The 17,875-nt window shown below is 50.0% G+C and overlaps 1 protein-coding gene across 2 annotated transcripts in view; it reads left to right on the top strand.

The window, feature by feature from the left end:
* The first annotated feature begins 16,682 nt into the window (after positions 1-16,682).
* The window catches only part of LOC134929685 (cytochrome P450 26B1), a 50,617-nt gene continuing 49,424 nt past the window's right edge, over positions 16,683-17,875 (top strand). For both annotated transcript variants that reach the window (XR_010178625.1, XM_063925265.1), the window contains exon 1: positions 16,683-16,994. Coding sequence is in view for 1 of the 2 variants with exons in the window: in XM_063925265.1 (XP_063781335.1) it covers positions 16,791-16,994 (204 nt within the window). In the remaining variant the exon portion in view is untranslated. The remainder of the gene's footprint in view (positions 16,995-17,875) is intronic.

Raw genomic sequence — 17,875 nt, forward strand, 5'->3', positions numbered from 1 at the left:
AGCAGTAGTAGTAGTGAGCACACTGAGGCATAGAAGACAGCAGTAGTAGTGAGCACAATCAGGTATAGGTGACAGCAGCAGTAGTAGTGAGCACACTCAAGCATAGGTGACAGCAGTAGTAGCGAGCACACTGAGGAATAGGTGACAGCAGTAGTAGTGACCACACTCAGGAATAGGTGACAGCAGCAGCAGTAGTGAGCACAGTCAGGCACAGGTGACAGCAGTGAGCACAGTCAGGCACAGGTGACAGGAGTAGTAGCAATAATCACACTCAGGCATAGGTGACAGCAGTAGTAGTAGTGACCACACTCAGGCACAGGTGACAGCAGTAGTAGCAGTGAGCACACTCAGGCATAGGTGAAAGGAGCAGTAGCAATAATCACACTCAGGCATAGGTGACAGCAGTAAGTGAGCACACTCAGGCATAGGTGACAGCAGTAGTAGTAGTGAGCAAACTCAGGCATAGGTGACAGCAGTAGTAGCAGTAATCACACGCAGGCATAGGTGACAGCAGTAAGTGAGCACACTCAGTAGTAGTGAGCACACTCAGGCATATGTGACAGCAGTAGTAGTAGTGAGCAAACTCAGGCATAGGTGACAGCAGTAGTAGCAGTGAGCACACTTAGGAATAGGTGACAGCAGTAGTAGTAGTGAGCAAACTCAGGCATAGGTGACAGCAGTAGTAGCAGTGAGCACACTTAGAAATAGGTGACAGCAGTAGTAGTAGTAGTGAGCAAACTCAGGCATATGTGACAGCAGTAGTAGCAGTGAGCACACTTAGGAATAGGTGACAGCAGTAGTAGTAGTAGTGAGCACACTCAGGCATAGGTGACAGCTGTAGTAGTAGTAGTAGTAGTAGTAGTAGTAGTAGTAGTAGTAAGTACAGTCAGGCATAGGTGACAGCAGTAGTAGCAGCAATCATACTCAGGCATAGGGGACAGCAGTAGTAGTAGTGAGCACACTCAGGCATAGGTGACAGGAGTAGTAGTAGTAGTAGTAGTGAGCAAACTCAGGCATAGGTGACAGCAGCAGTAGTAGTAGTAGTAGTAGTAGTGAGCACACTCAGGCATAGGTGACAGCAGTAGTAGTAGTGAGCACACTCAGGCATAGGTGACAGCAGTAGTAGTAGTAGTAGTAGTAGTAGTAGTGAGCAAATTCAGGCATAGGTGACAGCAGTAGTAGCAGTGAGCACACTCAGGCATAGGTGACAGCAGTAGTAGTAGTGAGCAAACTCAGGCATAGGTGACAGCAGTAGTAGCAGTGAGCACACTTAGAAATAGGTGACAGCAGTAGTAGTAGTAGTGAGCAAACTCAGGCATATGTGACAGCAGTAGTAGCAGTGAGCACACTTAGGAATAGGTGACAGCAGTAGTAGTAGTAGTGAGCACACTCAGGCATAGGTGACAGCAGTAGTAGTAGTAGTAGTAGTAGTAGTAGTAGTAGTAGTAGTAAGTACAGTCAGGCATAGGTGACAGCAGTAGTAGCAGCAATCATACTCAGGCATAGGGGACAGCAGTAGTAGTAGTGAGCACACTCAGGCATAGGTGACAGGAGTAGTAGTAGTAGTAGTAGTGAGCAAACTCAGGCATAGGTGACAGCAGCAGTAGTAGTAGTAGTAGTAGTAGTGAGCACACTCAGGCATAGGTGACAGCAGTAGTAGTAGTGAGCACACTCAGGCATAGGTGACAGCAGTAGTAGTAGTAGTAGTAGTAGTAGTAGTAGTAGTGAGCAAATTCAGGCATAGGTGACAGCAGTAGTAGCAGTGAGCACACTCAGGCATAGGTGACAGCAGTAGTAGCAGTGAGCACACTTACGCATAGATGACAGCAGTAGTAGTAGTAGTAGTAGTAGTAGTGAGCACACTCAGGCGTAGGTGACAGCAGTAGTAGTAGTGAGCACACTCAGGAGTAGGTGACAGCAGTGATAGTAGTGAGCAAAGTCAGGCATAGGTGACAGCAGTAGTAGCAGTGAGCACACTCAGGCATAGGTGACAGCAGTAGTAGTAGTGAGCAAACTCAGGCATAGGTGACAGCAGTAGTAGCAGTAATCACACGCAGGCATAGGTGACAGCAGTAAGTGAGCACACTCAGTAGTAGTGAGCACACTCAGGCATATGTGACAGCAGTAGTAGTAGTGAGCAAACTCAGGCATAGGTGACAGCAGTAGTAGCAGTGAGCACACTTAGGAATAGGTGACAGCAGTAGTAGTAGTGAGCAAACTCAGGCATAGGTGACAGCAGTAGTAGCAGTGAGCACACTTAGAAATAGGTGACAGCAGTAGCAGTAGTGAGCAGAGTTAGGCATAGGTGACAGCAGTAGTAGTAGTGAGCAAACTCAGGCATAGGTGACAGCAGTAGTAGCAGTAATCACACGCAGGCATAGGTGACAGCAGTAAGTGAGCACACTCAGTAGTAGTGAGCACACTCAGGCATATGTGACAGCAGTAGTAGTAGTGAGCAAACTCAGGCATAGGTGACAGCAGTAGTAGCAGTGAGCACACTTAGGAATAGGTGACAGCAGTAGTAGTAGTGAGCAAACTCAGGCATAGGTGACAGCAGTAGTAGCAGTGAGCACACTTAGAAATAGGTGACAGCAGTAGTAGTAGTAGTGAGCAAACTCAGGCATATGTGACAGCAGTAGTAGTGACCACACTCAGGAATAGGTGACAGCAGCAGCAGTAGTGAGCACAGTCAGGCACAGGTGACAGCAGTGAGCACAGTCAGGCACAGGTGACAGGAGTAGTAGCAATAATCACACTCAGGCATAGGTGACAGCAGTAGTAGTAGTGACCACACTCAGGCACAGGTGACAGCAGTAGTAGCAGTGAGCACACTCAGGCATAGGTGAAAGGAGCAGTAGCAATAATCACACTCAGGCATAGGTGACAGCAGTAAGTGAGCACACTCAGGCATAGGTGACAGCAGTAGTAGTAGTGAGCAAACTCAGGCATAGGTGACAGCAGTAGTAGCAGTAATCACACGCAGGCATAGGTGACAGCAGTAAGTGAGCACACTCAGTAGTAGTGAGCACACTCAGGCATATGTGACAGCAGTAGTAGTAGTGAGCAAACTCAGGCATAGGTGACAGCAGTAGTAGCAGTGAGCACACTTAGGAATAGGTGACAGCAGTAGTAGTAGTGAGCAAACTCAGGCATATGTGACAGCAGTAGTAGCAGTGAGCACACTTAGGAATAGGTGACAGCAGTAGTAGTAGTAGTGAGCACACTCAGGCATAGGTGACAGCTGTAGTAGTAGTAGTAGTAGTAGTAGTAGTAGTAGTAGTAAGTACAGTCAGGCATAGGTGACAGCAGTAGTAGCAGCAATCATACTCAGGCATAGGGGACAGCAGTAGTAGTAGTGAGCACACTCAGGCATAGGTGACAGGAGTAGTAGTAGTAGTAGTAGTGAGCAAACTCAGGCATAGGTGACAGCAGCAGTAGTAGTAGTAGTAGTAGTAGTGAGCACACTCAGGCATAGGTGACAGCAGTAGTAGTAGTGAGCACACTCAGGCATAGGTGACAGCAGTAGTAGTAGTAGTAGTAGTAGTAGTAGTAGTAGTGAGCAAATTCAGGCATAGGTGACAGCAGTAGTAGCAGTGAGCACACTCAGGCATAGGTGACAGCAGTAGTAGCAGTGAGCACACTTACGCATAGATGACAGCAGTAGTAGTAGTAGTAGTAGTAGTAGTGAGCACACTCAGGCGTAGGTGACAGCAGTAGTAGTAGTGAGCACACTCAGGAGTAGGTGACAGCAGTGATAGTAGTGAGCAAAGTCAGGCATAGGTGACAGCAGTAGTAGCAGTGAGCACACTCAGGCATAGGTGACAGCAGTAGTAGTAGTGAGCAAACTCAGGCATAGGTGACAGCAGTAGTAGCAGTAATCACACGCAGGCATAGGTGACAGCAGTAAGTGAGCACACTCAGTAGTAGTGAGCACACTCAGGCATATGTGACAGCAGTAGTAGTAGTGAGCAAACTCAGGCATAGGTGACAGCAGTAGTAGCAGTGAGCACACTTAGGAATAGGTGACAGCAGTAGTAGTAGTGAGCAAACTCAGGCATAGGTGACAGCAGTAGTAGCAGTGAGCACACTTAGAAATAGGTGACAGCAGTAGCAGTAGTGAGCAGAGTTAGGCATAGGTGACAGCAGTAGTAGTAGTGAGCAAACTCAGGCATAGGTGACAGCAGTAGTAGCAGTAATCACACGCAGGCATAGGTGACAGCAGTAAGTGAGCACACTCAGTAGTAGTGAGCACACTCAGGCATATGTGACAGCAGTAGTAGTAGTGAGCAAACTCAGGCATAGGTGACAGCAGTAGTAGCAGTGAGCACACTTAGGAATAGGTGACAGCAGTAGTAGTAGTGAGCAAACTCAGGCATAGGTGACAGCAGTAGTAGCAGTGAGCACACTTAGAAATAGGTGACAGCAGTAGTAGTAGTAGTGAGCAAACTCAGGCATATGTGACAGCAGTAGTAGCAGTGAGCACACTTAGGAATAGGTGACAGCAGTAGTAGTAGTAGTGAGCACACTCAGGCATAGGTGACAGCAGTAGTAGTAGTAGTAGTAGTAGTAGTAGTAGTAGTAGTAGTAGTAGTAAGTACAGTCAGGCATAGGTGACAGCAGTAGTAGCAGCAATCATACTCAGGCATAGGGGACAGCAGTAGTAGTAGTGAGCACACTCAGGCATAGGTGACAGGAGTAGTAGTAGTAGTAGTAGTGAGCAAACTCAGGCATAGGTGACAGCAGCAGTAGTAGTAGTAGTAGTAGTAGTGAGCACACTCAGGCATAGGTGACAGCAGTAGTAGTAGTGAGCACACTCAGGCATAGGTGACAGCAGTAGTAGTAGTAGTAGTAGTAGTAGTAGTAGTAGTGAGCAAATTCAGGCATAGGTGACAGCAGTAGTAGCAGTGAGCACACTCAGGCATAGGTGACAGCAGTAGTAGCAGTGAGCACACTTACGCATAGATGACAGCAGTAGTAGTAGTAGTAGTAGTAGTAGTGAGCACACTCAGGCGTAGGTGACAGCAGTAGTAGTAGTGAGCACACTCAGGAGTAGGTGACAGCAGTAGTAGTAGTGAGCACAGTCAGGCGTAGGTGACAGCAGTAGTAGTAAGCACAGTCAGGCATAGTTGATAGCAGTAGTAGTGAGCACACTCAGGCACAGGTGACAGCAGTAGTAGCAGTAGTAGTAGTAGTTAGCACAGTCAGGCATAGGTGACAGCAGTAGTAGTAGTAGTAGTAGTAGTAGTAGTAGTAGTAGTAGTAGTAGTAGTAGTAGTAAGTACAGTCAGGCATAGGTGACAGCAGTAGTAGTGAGCACAGTCAGGAATAGGTGACAGCAGTAGTAGTCGTGAGCACACTCAGGCATAGGTGATAGCAGCAGCAGTAGTAGTAATAGTAGTAGTAGTGAGCACACTCAGGCGTAGGTGACAGCAGCAGTAATAGTAGTGAGCACACAAGGATATAGGTGACAGGCAGCAGTAGTAGTAATGAGCACACTCCGGCATAAGTGACAACAGCAGCAGTAGTAATGAGCACACCCAGGAATAGGTGACAGCAGCAGTAGTAGTGAACACACTCAGGTATAGGTGACAGTAGCAGTAGTAGTGAACACACTCATGCAGAGGTGACAGCAGTAGAAGTAGTGAGCACACTTTGGCATAGGTCAAAGCAGCAGTAGTATTAGTGAGCACACCAGGATGTAGGTGACAGGTAGCAGTAGTAGTACTGAGCACATTCAGGCATAAGTGACAGCAGCAGCAGCAGTAGTAGTAGTAGTAGTAGTAGTAGTGAGCTTACTCAGGCATAGGTGACAGTAGCAGTAGTAGTAAGCACACTCAGAAGTACGTGACAGCAGTAATAGTGAGCAGACTAGGATATAGGTGACGGCAGCAGTAGTAGTAGTGAGCACACTCAGGTATAGGTGACAGCAGCAGTAGTAGTAGTAGTAGTAGTGAGCACACTAGGATGTAGATGACAAGCAGCAGCAGTAGTACTGAGCACAAACAGGCATAAGTGACAGCAGCAGTAGTAGTAGTAGTGAGCACACTCAGGCATAGGTGACAACGCCAGTAGTAGTGAACACACTCAGGCATATGTGACAGCAGCAGCAGTAGTAGTGAGCACAGTCCGGCACAGGTGAAAGCAGTAGTAGTAGTGAGCACACTAAGGCATAGCTGACAGCAGTAGTAGTAGTGAGTACACTCAGGCATAGGTGATAGCAACAGCAGTAGTAGTGAGCACACTCAGGCATAGGTGACATTAGTAGTAGTAGTGAGAACACTCAGGCATAGGTGACAGGCAGTAGTGAGCACACTCAGGCAGTAGTAGTGAGCACACTAGGACATGGGTGACAGCAGCAGCAGCAGTAGTAGTAGTAGTAGTAGTAGTACTGAGCACACTCAGGCATAGGTGACAGCAGCAGCAGTAGTAGTGAGCACACTCAGGCAGTAGTAGTCAGCACACTAGGACGTAAGTGACAGCAGTAGTAGTAGTAGAAGTAGTAGTAGAAGTAGTAGTAGTAGTAGTAGTAGTAGTAGTACTGAGCACACTCAGGGATAACTGACAGCAGCAGCAGTATTGAGTACACTCAGGTATAGGTGACAGCAGCAGCAGTAGTGAGCACAATCAGGCATAGGTGACAGCAGTCGTAGTAGTGAGTACACCCAGGCATAGGTGATAGCAGCAGCAGTAATAGTGAGCACACTCGGGCATAGGTGACAGTCATAGTGAGCACACTCAGGCATAGGTGACAGCAGTAGTTGTGAGCACACTCAGGCGTAGGTGACAGCAGTAGTAGTGAGCACAGTCAGGTATAGGTGACAGCAGCAGTAGTAGTGAGCACATTCAGGCATAGGTGACAGCAGTAGTAGTAGTGAGCACACTGAGGCATAGAAGACAGCAGTAGTAGTGAGCACAATCAGGTATAGGTGACAGCAGCAGTAGTAGTGAGCACACTCAAGCATAGGTGACAGCAGTAGTAGCGAGCACACTGAGGAATAGGTGACAGCAGTAGTAGTGACCACACTCAGGAATAGGTGACAGCAGCAGCAGTAGTGAGCACAGTCAGGCACAGGTGACAGCAGTGAGCACAGTCAGGCACAGGTGACAGGAGTAGTAGCAATAATCACACTCAGGCATAGGTGACAGCAGTAGTAGTAGTGACCACACTCAGGCACAGGTGACAGCAGTAGTAGCAGTGAGCACACTCAGGCATAGGTGAAAGGAGCAGTAGCAATAATCACACTCAGGCATAGGTGACAGCAGTAAGTGAGCACACTCAGGCATAGGTGACAGCAGTAGTAGTAGTGAGCAAACTCAGGCATAGGTGACAGCAGTAGTAGCAGTAATCACACGCAGGCATAGGTGACAGCAGTAAGTGAGCACACTCAGTAGTAGTGAGCACACTCAGGCATATGTGACAGCAGTAGTAGTAGTGAGCAAACTCAGGCATAGGTGACAGCAGTAGTAGCAGTGAGCACACTTAGGAATAGGTGACAGCAGTAGTAGTAGTGAGCAAACTCAGGCATAGGTGACAGCAGTAGTAGCAGTGAGCACACTTAGAAATAGGTGACAGCAGTAGTAGTAGTAGTGAGCAAACTCAGGCATATGTGACAGCAGTAGTAGCAGTGAGCACACTTAGGAATAGGTGACAGCAGTAGTAGTAGTAGTGAGCACACTCAGGCATAGGTGACAGCTGTAGTAGTAGTAGTAGTAGTAGTAGTAGTAGTAGTAGTAAGTACAGTCAGGCATAGGTGACAGCAGTAGTAGCAGCAATCATACTCAGGCATAGGGGACAGCAGTAGTAGTAGTGAGCACACTCAGGCATAGGTGACAGGAGTAGTAGTAGTAGTAGTAGTGAGCAAACTCAGGCATAGGTGACAGCAGCAGTAGTAGTAGTAGTAGTAGTAGTGAGCACACTCAGGCATAGGTGACAGCAGTAGTAGTAGTGAGCACACTCAGGCATAGGTGACAGCAGTAGTAGTAGTAGTAGTAGTAGTAGTAGTAGTAGTGAGCAAATTCAGGCATAGGTGACAGCAGTAGTAGCAGTGAGCACACTCAGGCATAGGTGACAGCAGTAGTAGCAGTGAGCACACTTACGCATAGATGACAGCAGTAGTAGTAGTAGTAGTAGTAGTAGTGAGCACACTCAGGCGTAGGTGACAGCAGTAGTAGTAGTGAGCACACTCAGGAGTAGGTGACAGCAGTGATAGTAGTGAGCAAAGTCAGGCATAGGTGACAGCAGTAGTAGCAGTGAGCACACTCAGGCATAGGTGACAGCAGTAGTAGTAGTGAGCAAACTCAGGCATAGGTGACAGCAGTAGTAGCAGTAATCACACGCAGGCATAGGTGACAGCAGTAAGTGAGCACACTCAGTAGTAGTGAGCACACTCAGGCATATGTGACAGCAGTAGTAGTAGTGAGCAAACTCAGGCATAGGTGACAGCAGTAGTAGCAGTGAGCACACTTAGGAATAGGTGACAGCAGTAGTAGTAGTGAGCAAACTCAGGCATAGGTGACAGCAGTAGTAGCAGTGAGCACACTTAGAAATAGGTGACAGCAGTAGCAGTAGTGAGCAGAGTTAGGCATAGGTGACAGCAGTAGTAGTAGTGAGCAAACTCAGGCATAGGTGACAGCAGTAGTAGCAGTAATCACACGCAGGCATAGGTGACAGCAGTAAGTGAGCACACTCAGTAGTAGTGAGCACACTCAGGCATATGTGACAGCAGTAGTAGTAGTGAGCAAACTCAGGCATAGGTGACAGCAGTAGTAGCAGTGAGCACACTTAGGAATAGGTGACAGCAGTAGTAGTAGTGAGCAAACTCAGGCATAGGTGACAGCAGTAGTAGCAGTGAGCACACTTAGAAATAGGTGACAGCAGTAGTAGTAGTAGTGAGCAAACTCAGGCATATGTGACAGCAGTAGTAGCAGTGAGCACACTTAGGAATAGGTGACAGCAGTAGTAGTAGTAGTGAGCACACTCAGGCATAGGTGACAGCAGTAGTAGTAGTAGTAGTAGTAGTAGTAGTAGTAGTAGTAGTAAGTACAGTCAGGCATAGGTGACAGCAGTAGTAGCAGCAATCATACTCAGGCATAGGGGACAGCAGTAGTAGTAGTGAGCACACTCAGGCATAGGTGACAGGAGTAGTAGTAGTAGTAGTAGTGAGCAAACTCAGGCATAGGTGACAGCAGCAGTAGTAGTAGTAGTAGTAGTAGTGAGCACACTCAGGCATAGGTGACAGCAGTAGTAGTAGTGAGCACACTCAGGCATAGGTGACAGCAGTAGTAGTAGTAGTAGTAGTAGTAGTAGTAGTAGTAGTGAGCAAATTCAGGCATAGGTGACAGCAGTAGTAGCAGTGAGCACACTCAGGCATAGGTGACAGCAGTAGTAGCAGTGAGCACACTTACGCATAGATGACAGCAGTAGTAGTAGTAGTAGTAGTAGTAGTGAGCACACTCAGGCGTAGGTGACAGCAGTAGTAGTAGTGAGCACACTCAGGAGTAGGTGACAGCAGTAGTAGTAGTGAGCACAGTCAGGCGTAGGTGACAGCAGTAGTAGTAAGCACAGTCAGGCATAGTTGATAGCAGTAGTAGTGAGCACACTCAGGCACAGGTGACAGCAGTAGTAGTAGTAGTTAGCACAGTCAGGCATAGGTGACAGCAGTAGTAGTAGTAGTAGTAGTAGTAGTAGTAGTAGTAGTAGTAGTAGTAGTAGTAGTAAGTACAGTCAGGCATAGGTGACAGCAGTAGTAGTGAGCACAGTCAGGAATAGGTGACAGCAGTAGTAGTCGTGAGCACACTCAGGCATAGGTGACAGCAGCAGAAATTGTGAGCACAGTCAGGAATAGGTGACAGCAGTAGCAGTAGTGAGCAGAGTTAGGCATAGGTGACAGCAGCAGTATTAGTGAGCACACTCAGGCATAGGTGACAGTAGTAGTAGTAGTAGTAGTAGTAGTAGTAGTAGTAGTAGTAGTAGTAGTGAGCACACTCAGGCATAGGTGACAGCAGCAGCAGTAGTAGTAGTAGTGAGCACAATCAGGCATAGGTGACAGCAGCAGCAGTAGTAGTAGTGAGCACACTCAGGCATAGTTGACAGCAGTAGGACTAGTGAGCACACTCAGGCATAGGTGACAGCAGTAGTAGTGAGCACAGTCAGGCATGGGTGACAGCAGTAGTAGTAATGAGCAAACTCAGGCATAGGTGACAACAGTAGTAGCAGTGAGCACACTCAGGCATAGGTGAAGCAGTAGAAGTAGTGAGCACAGTCAGGCATAGGTGAAATCAGAAGTAGTAGTGAGCACAGTCAGGCATAGGTTACAGCAGTAGTAGTGAGCTCACTCGGGCATAGGTGACAGCAATAGTAGTAGTAGTGAGAACACTGAAGCATAGGTGACTGCAGTAGTAGTAGTAGTAGTAGTGAGCACAGTCAGATATAGCTGACAGCAGCAGCAGCAGAAGTAGTAGTAGTAGTAGTAGTAGTAGCAGCAGCAGCAGCGAGCACAGTCAGGCATAGGTGATAGCAGCAGCAATAGTAGTAGTGAGCTCAGTCAGGCATAGGTGAGAGCAGTGATAGTAGTGAGCAAAGTCAGGCATAGGTGACAGCAATAGTAGTAGTGAGCACAGTCAGGCATAGGTGAAAGCAGTAGTAGTAGTGAGCACACTCAGGCATAGGTGACAGCAGTAGTAGTAGTGAGCACACTCAGGCATAGGTGACAGCAGTAGTAGTAGTGAGCACACTCAGGCATAGGTGACAGCAGTAGAAAGAGTGAGCACACTTAGGCATAGGTGACAGCAGTAGTAGTAGTAGTAAGCACACTCAGGCATAGGTGACAGCAGTAGCAGTAGTGAGCACACTCAGGCGTAGGTGACAGCAGTAGTAGCAGTAGTGAGCACACTCAGGAGTAGGTGACAGCAGTAGTAGTAGTGAGCACAGTCAGGCATAGTTGATAGCAGTAGTAGTGAGTACACTCAGGCATAGGTGAGAGCAGTGATAGTAGTGAGCACAGTCAGGCATAGGTGACAGCAGCAGCAGTAGTAGTAGTAGTAGTAGTAGTAGTAGTAGTAGTAGTAGTGAGCAAAGTCAGGCATAGGTGACAGCAATAGTAGTAGTGAGCACATTCATGCATAGATGAAAGCAGTAGTAGTGAGCACAGTCAGGCATAGGTGACAGCAGCAGTAGTAGTAGTAGTAGTAGTAGTAGTAGTAGTAGTAGTAGTAGTAGTAGCAGCAGCAGCAGTAGTAGTAGTGAACACAGTTAGGCATAGGTGTCAATAGTAGTAGTAGTGAGCACACTCAGGCATAAGTGACAGCAGCAGCAGCAGTAGTAGTAGTAGTAGTAGTGAGCACACTCAGGCATAGGTTACAGCAGTAGTAGTAGTGAGCACACTGAGGCATAGGTGACAGTAATAGTAGTAGTGAGCACACTCAGGCATAGGTGACAGCAGCAGTAGTAGTGAGCACAGTCAGGCGTAGGTGACAGCAGTAGTACTGAGCGCAGTCAGGCATAGGTGACAGCAGTAGTGAGCGCAGTCAGGCATAGGTGACAGCAGTAGTATTGAGCGCAGTCAGGCATAGGTGACAGCAGCAGTAGTGAGCGCAGTCAGGCATAGGTGACAGCAGCAGTAGTGAGCGCAGTCAGGCATAGGTGACAGCAGTAGTACTGAGCGCAGTCAGGCATAGGTGACAGCAGTAGTGAGCGCAGTCAGGCATAGGTGACAGCAGTAGTATTGAGCGCAGTCAGGCATAGGTGACAGCAGCAGTAGTGAGCGCAGTCAGGCATAGGTGACAGCAGTAGTACTGAGCGCAGTCAGGCATAGGTGACAGCAGTAGTGAGCGCAGTCAGGCATAGGTGACAGCAGTAGTATTGAGCGCAGTCAGGCATAGGTGACAGCAGCAGTAGTGAGCGCAGTCAGGCATAGGTGACAGCAGCAGTAGTGAGCGCAGTCAGGCATAGGTGATAGCAGTAGTAATGAGCGCAGTCAGGCATAGGAGCACAGTCAGGCGTAGGTGACAGCAGTAGTACTGAGCACAGTCAGTCGTAGGTGACAGCAGCAGTACTGAGCGCAGTCATGCATAGGTGACAGCAGTAGTACTGAGCGCAGTCAGGCGTAGGTGACAGCAGTAGTAGTGAGCACAGTCAGGCATAGGTGACAGAAGTAGTACTGAGCACAGTCAGGCGTAGGTGACAGCAGTAGTACTGAGCGCAGTCAGGCATAGGTGACAGCAGCAGTAGTGAGCGCAGTCAGGCATAGGTGACAGCAGCAGTAGTGAGCGCAGTCAGGCATAGGTGACAGCAGTAGTACTGAGCGCAGTCAGGCATAGGTGACAGCAGTAGTGAGCGCAGTCAGGCATAGGTGACAGCAGCAGTAGTGAGCGCAGTCAGGCATAGGTGATAGCAGTAGTAATGAGCGCAGTCAGGCATAGGAGCACAGTCAGGCGTAGGTGACAGCAGTAGTACTGAGCACAGTCAGTCGTAGGTGACAGCAGCAGTACTGAGCGCAGTCATGCATAGGTGACAGCAGTAGTACTGAGCGCAGTCAGGCGTAGGTGACAGCAGTAGTAGTGAGCACAGTCAGGCATAGGTGACAGAAGTAGTACTGAGCACAGTCAGGCGTAGGTGACAGCAGTAGTACTGAGCGCAGTCAGGCATAGGTGACAGCAGCAGTAGTGAGCGCAGTCAGGCATAGGTGACAGCAGCAGTAGTGAGCGCAGTCAGGCATAGGTGACAGCAGTAGTACTGAGCGCAGTCAGGCATAGGTGACAGCAGTAGTGAGCGCAGTCAGGCATAGGTGACAGCAGTAGTATTGAGCGCAGTCAGGCATAGGTGACAGCAGCAGTAGTGAGCGCAGTCAGGCATAGGTGACAGCAGCAGTAGTGAGCGCAGTCAGGCATAGGTGATAGCAGTAGTAATGAGCGCAGTCAGGCATAGGAGCACAGTCAGGCGTAGGTGACAGCAGTAGTACTGAGCACAGTCAGTCGTAGGTGACAGCAGCAGTACTGAGCGCAGTCATGCATAGGTGACAGCAGTAGTACTGAGCGCAGTCAGGCGTAGGTGACAGCAGTAGTAGTGAGCACAGTCAGGCATAGGTGACAGAAGTAGTACTGAGCACAGTCAGGCGTAGGTGACAGCAGTAGTACTGAGCACAGTCAGGCGTAGGTGACAGCAGCAGTACTGAGCACAGTCAGGCATAGGTTACAGCAGCAGGACTGAGCGCTGTCATGCATAGGTGACAGCAGTAGTAATGAGCACAGTCAGGCATAGGTGACAGCAGTAGTAGTTAGCACAGTCAGGCATAGGTGACAGCAGTAGTACTGAGCACAGTCAGGCATAGGTGATAGCAGTAGTAATGAGCACAGTCAGGCTGTCAGTCAGGCATAGGTGACATCAGTAGTACTGAGCGCAGTCATGCATAGGTGACAGCAGTAGTACTGAGCACAGTCAGGCATAGGTGACAGCAGCAGTACTGAGCACAGTCAGGCGTAGGTGACAGCAGCAGTACTGAGCGCAGTCATGCATAGGTGACAGCAGTAGTAGTGAGCACAGTCAGGCGTACGTGACAGCAGCAGTAGTGAGCGCAGTCATGCATAGGTGACAGCAGTAGTACTGAGCGCAGTCAGGCGTAGGTGACAGCAGCAGTACTGAGCACAGTCAGGCGTAGGTGACAGCAGCAGTACTGAGCGCAGTCATGCATAGGTGACAGCAGTAGTACTGAGCACAGTCAGGCTTAGGTGACAGCAGCAGTACTGAGCGCAGTCATGCATAGGTGACAGCAGTAGTACTGAGCGCAGTCAGGCGTAGGTGACAGCAGTAGTACTGAGCACAGTCAGGCATAGGTGACAGCAGCAGTACTGAGCACAGTCAGGCGTAGGTGACAGCAGTAGTACTGAGCACTGTCAGGCGTAGGTGACAGCAGCAGTACTGAGCACAGTCAGGCATAGGTGACAGCAGCAGTACTGAGCGCAGTCATGCATAGGTGACAGCAGTAGTACTGAGCGCAGTCAGGCTTAGGTGACAGCAGCAGTACTGAGCGCAGTCATGCATAGGTGACAGCAGTAGTACTGAGCACAGTCAGGCGTAGGTGACAGCAGCAGTACTGAGCGCAGTCATGCATAGGTGACAGCAGTAGTACTGAGCACAGTCAGGCTTAGGTGACAGCAGCAGTACTGAGCACAGTCAGGAGTAGGTGACAGCAGTAGTACTGAGCACAGTCAGGCATAGGTGACAGCAGCAGTACTGAGCACAGTCAGGCGTAGGTGACAGCAGCAGTACTGAGCACAGTCAGGCATAGGTGACAGCAGCAGTTCTGAGCACAGTCAGGCATAGGTGACAGCAGTAGTACTGAGCACAGTCAGGCGTAGGTGACAGCAGCAGTACTGAGCACAGTCAGGCATAGGTGACAGCAGTAGTACTGAGCACAGTCAGGCGTAGGTGACAGCAGCAGTACTGAGCGCAGTCATGCATAGGTGACAGCAGTAGTACTGAGCACAGTCAGGCTTAGGTGACAGCAGCAGTACTGAGCACAGTCAGGAGTAGGTGACAGCAGTAGTACTGAGCACAGTCAGGCATAGGTGACAGCAGCAGTACTGAGCACAGTCAGGCGTAGGTGACAGCAGCAGTACTGAGCGCAGTCATGCATAGGTGACAGCAGTAGTAGTGAGCACAGTCAGGCGTACGTGACAGCAGCAGTAGTGAGCGCAGTCATGCATAGGTGACAGCAGTAGTACTGAGCGCAGTCAGGCGTAGGTGACAGCAGCAGTACTGAGCACAGTCAGGCGTAGGTGACAGCAGCAGTACTGAGCGCAGTCATGCATAGGTGACAGCAGTAGTACTGAGCACAGTCAGGCTTAGGTGACAGCAGCAGTACTGAGCGCAGTCATGCATAGGTGACAGCAGTAGTACTGAGCGCAGTCAGGCGTAGGTGACAGCAGTAGTACTGAGCACAGTCAGGCATAGGTGACAGCAGCAGTACTGAGCACAGTCAGGCGTAGGTGACAGCAGTAGTACTGAGCACTGTCAGGCGTAGGTGACAGCAGCAGTACTGAGCACAGTCAGGCATAGGTGACAGCAGCAGTACTGAGCGCAGTCATGCATAGGTGACAGCAGTAGTACTGAGCGCAGTCAGGCTTAGGTGACAGCAGCAGTACTGAGCGCAGTCATGCATAGGTGACAGCAGTAGTACTGAGCACAGTCAGGCGTAGGTGACAGCAGCAGTACTGAGCGCAGTCATGCATAGGTGACAGCAGTAGTACTGAGCACAGTCAGGCTTAGGTGACAGCAGCAGTACTGAGCACAGTCAGGAGTAGGTGACAGCAGTAGTACTGAGCACAGTCAGGCATAGGTGACAGCAGCAGTACTGAGCACAGTCAGGCGTAGGTGACAGCAGCAGTACTGAGCACAGTCAGGCATAGGTGACAGCAGCAGTACTGAGCACAGTCAGGCATAGGTGACAGCAGTAGTAGTGAGCACAGTCAGGCGTAGGTGACAGCAGCAGTACTGAGCACAGTCAGGCGTAGGTGACAGCAGCAGTACTGAGCACAGTCAGGCATAGGTGACAGCAGTAGTACTGAGCACAGTCAGGCGTAGGTGACAGCAGCAGTACTGAGCGCAGTCATGCATAGGTGACAGCAGTAGTACTAAGCACAGTCAGGCTTAGGTGACAGCAGCAGTACTGAGCACAGTCAGGAGTAGGTGACAGCAGTAGTACTGAGCACAGTCAGGCATAGGTGACAGCAGCAGTACTGAGCACAGTCAGGCGTAGGTGACAGCAGCAGTACTGAGCACAGTCAGGCATAGGTGACAGCACAGTCAGGCATAGGTGACAGCAGTAGTACTGAGCACAGTCAGGCATAGGTGACAGCAGCAGTACTGAGCACAGTCAGGCGTAGGTGACAGCAGCAGTACTGAGCACAGTCAGGCGTAGGTGACAGCAGTAGTACTGAGCACAGTCAGGCGTAGGTGACAGCAGCAGTACTGAGCACAGTCAGGCGTAGGTGACAGCAGCAGTACTGAGCACAGTCAGGCGTAGGTGACAGCAGCAGTACTGAGCACAGTCAGGCATAGGTGACAGCAGCAGTACTGAGCACAGTCAGGCATAGGTGACAGCAGTAGTACTGAGCACAGTCAGGCGTAGGTGACAGCAGCAGTACTGAGCACAGTCAGGCGTAGGTGACAGCAGCAGTACTGAGCACAGTCAGGCATAGGTGACAGCAGTAGTACTGAGCACAGTCAGGCGTAGGTGACAGCAGCAGTACTGAGCACAGTCAGGCGTAGGTGACAGCAGCAGTACTGAGCACAGTCAGGCATAGGTGACAGCAGTAGTACTGAGCACAGTCAGGCGTAGGTGACAGCAGCAGTACTGAGCACAGTCAGGCGTAGGTGACAGCAGCAGTACTGAGCACAGTCAGGCATAGGTGACAGCAGTAGTACTGAGCACAGTCAGGCGTAGGTGACAGCAGCAGTACTGAGCACAGTCAGGCGTAGGTGACAGCAGCAGTACTGAGCACAGTCAGGCATAGGTGACAGCAGTAGTAGTGAGCCTCCGTCTCCGGCCGGGCTCCCAGCAGCGCTGGTGTCAGCAGCACCCCGCCTCCAGCAGCAGCCGCCCGTGCACATCGAGTGGGGGAGTAGCAGTGAGTACCTGGCCTCCTGCCCGCAGCCTCCCGCCTGTATATAAGGGGCAGCAGCGGCCGGTCCTGGCTGCAGTAGTGTGTACAGAGCTACCAGTGTACAGAGATGTTCCTGCTCTCCATCCCCAGGTGCTGCTGCTGAGCCCCGGCTCTCCCTCCCGCACACCATGCTGTTCCCCAGCTTTGACCTGATCTCTGCCCTGGCCACTCTCGCCGCCTGCCTGGTTTCCGTGGCTCTGCTCCTCGCCGTGTCCCAGCAGCTGTGGCAGCTCCGCTGGGCGGCCACCCGGGACAAGAGCTGCAAGCTACCCATCCCCAAGGGCTCCATGGGATTCCCACTGGTGGGGGAGACTTTCCACTGGGTCTTACAGGTACGTGCCATATTATTACTCTTGTTGGTATTACCCCACTGTTTGCACTATTACTACCCCACTGTGCCTCATTATTTCCCCACGCTGTGCACTGTTGCCCAATTCTATTCACTTTATCCACTGTTACCTTACTTTATCTGTGCACTGTCCCTGGTATTACTATCACTCACTGTACCCACAGTGCCTGGTCTTATTACCCCATGTGGCACTAATACCCCTACTGTATCCCCTGTGGCTGGTCTTATTACCCCATGTGGCACTAATACCCCTACTGTATCCCCTGTGCCTGGTCTTATTACCCCATGTGGCACTAATACCCCTACTGTATCCCCTGTGGCTGGTCTTATTACCCCATGTGGCACTAATACCCCTACTGTATCCCCTGTGGCTGGTCTTATTACCCCATGTGACACTAATACCCCTACTGTATCCCCTGTGGCTGGTCTTATTACCCCATGTGGCACTAATACCCCTACTGTATCCCCTGTGGCTGGTCTTATTACCCCATGTGGCACTAATACCCCTACTGTATCCCCTGTGGCTGGTCTTATTACCCCATGTGGCACTAATACCCCTACTGTATCCCCTGTGGCTGGTCTTATTACTCCATGTGACACTAATACCCCTACTGTATCCCCTGTGGCTGGTCTTATTACCCCATGTGGCACTAATACCCCTACTGTATCCCCTGTGGCTGGTCTTATTACCCCATGTGGCACTAATACCCCTACTGTATCCTCTGTGGCTGGTCTTATTACCCCATGTGACACTAATACCCCTACTGTATCCCCTGTGGCTGGTCTTATTACCCCATGTGGCACTAATACCCCTACTGTATCCCCTGTGGCTGGTCTTATTACCCCATGTGGCACTAATACCCC

This window comes from Pseudophryne corroboree, chromosome 1, assembly GCF_028390025.1.
Source record: "Pseudophryne corroboree isolate aPseCor3 chromosome 1, aPseCor3.hap2, whole genome shotgun sequence".
In the NCBI taxonomy this organism is placed as follows: domain Eukaryota; kingdom Metazoa; phylum Chordata; class Amphibia; order Anura; family Myobatrachidae; genus Pseudophryne; species Pseudophryne corroboree.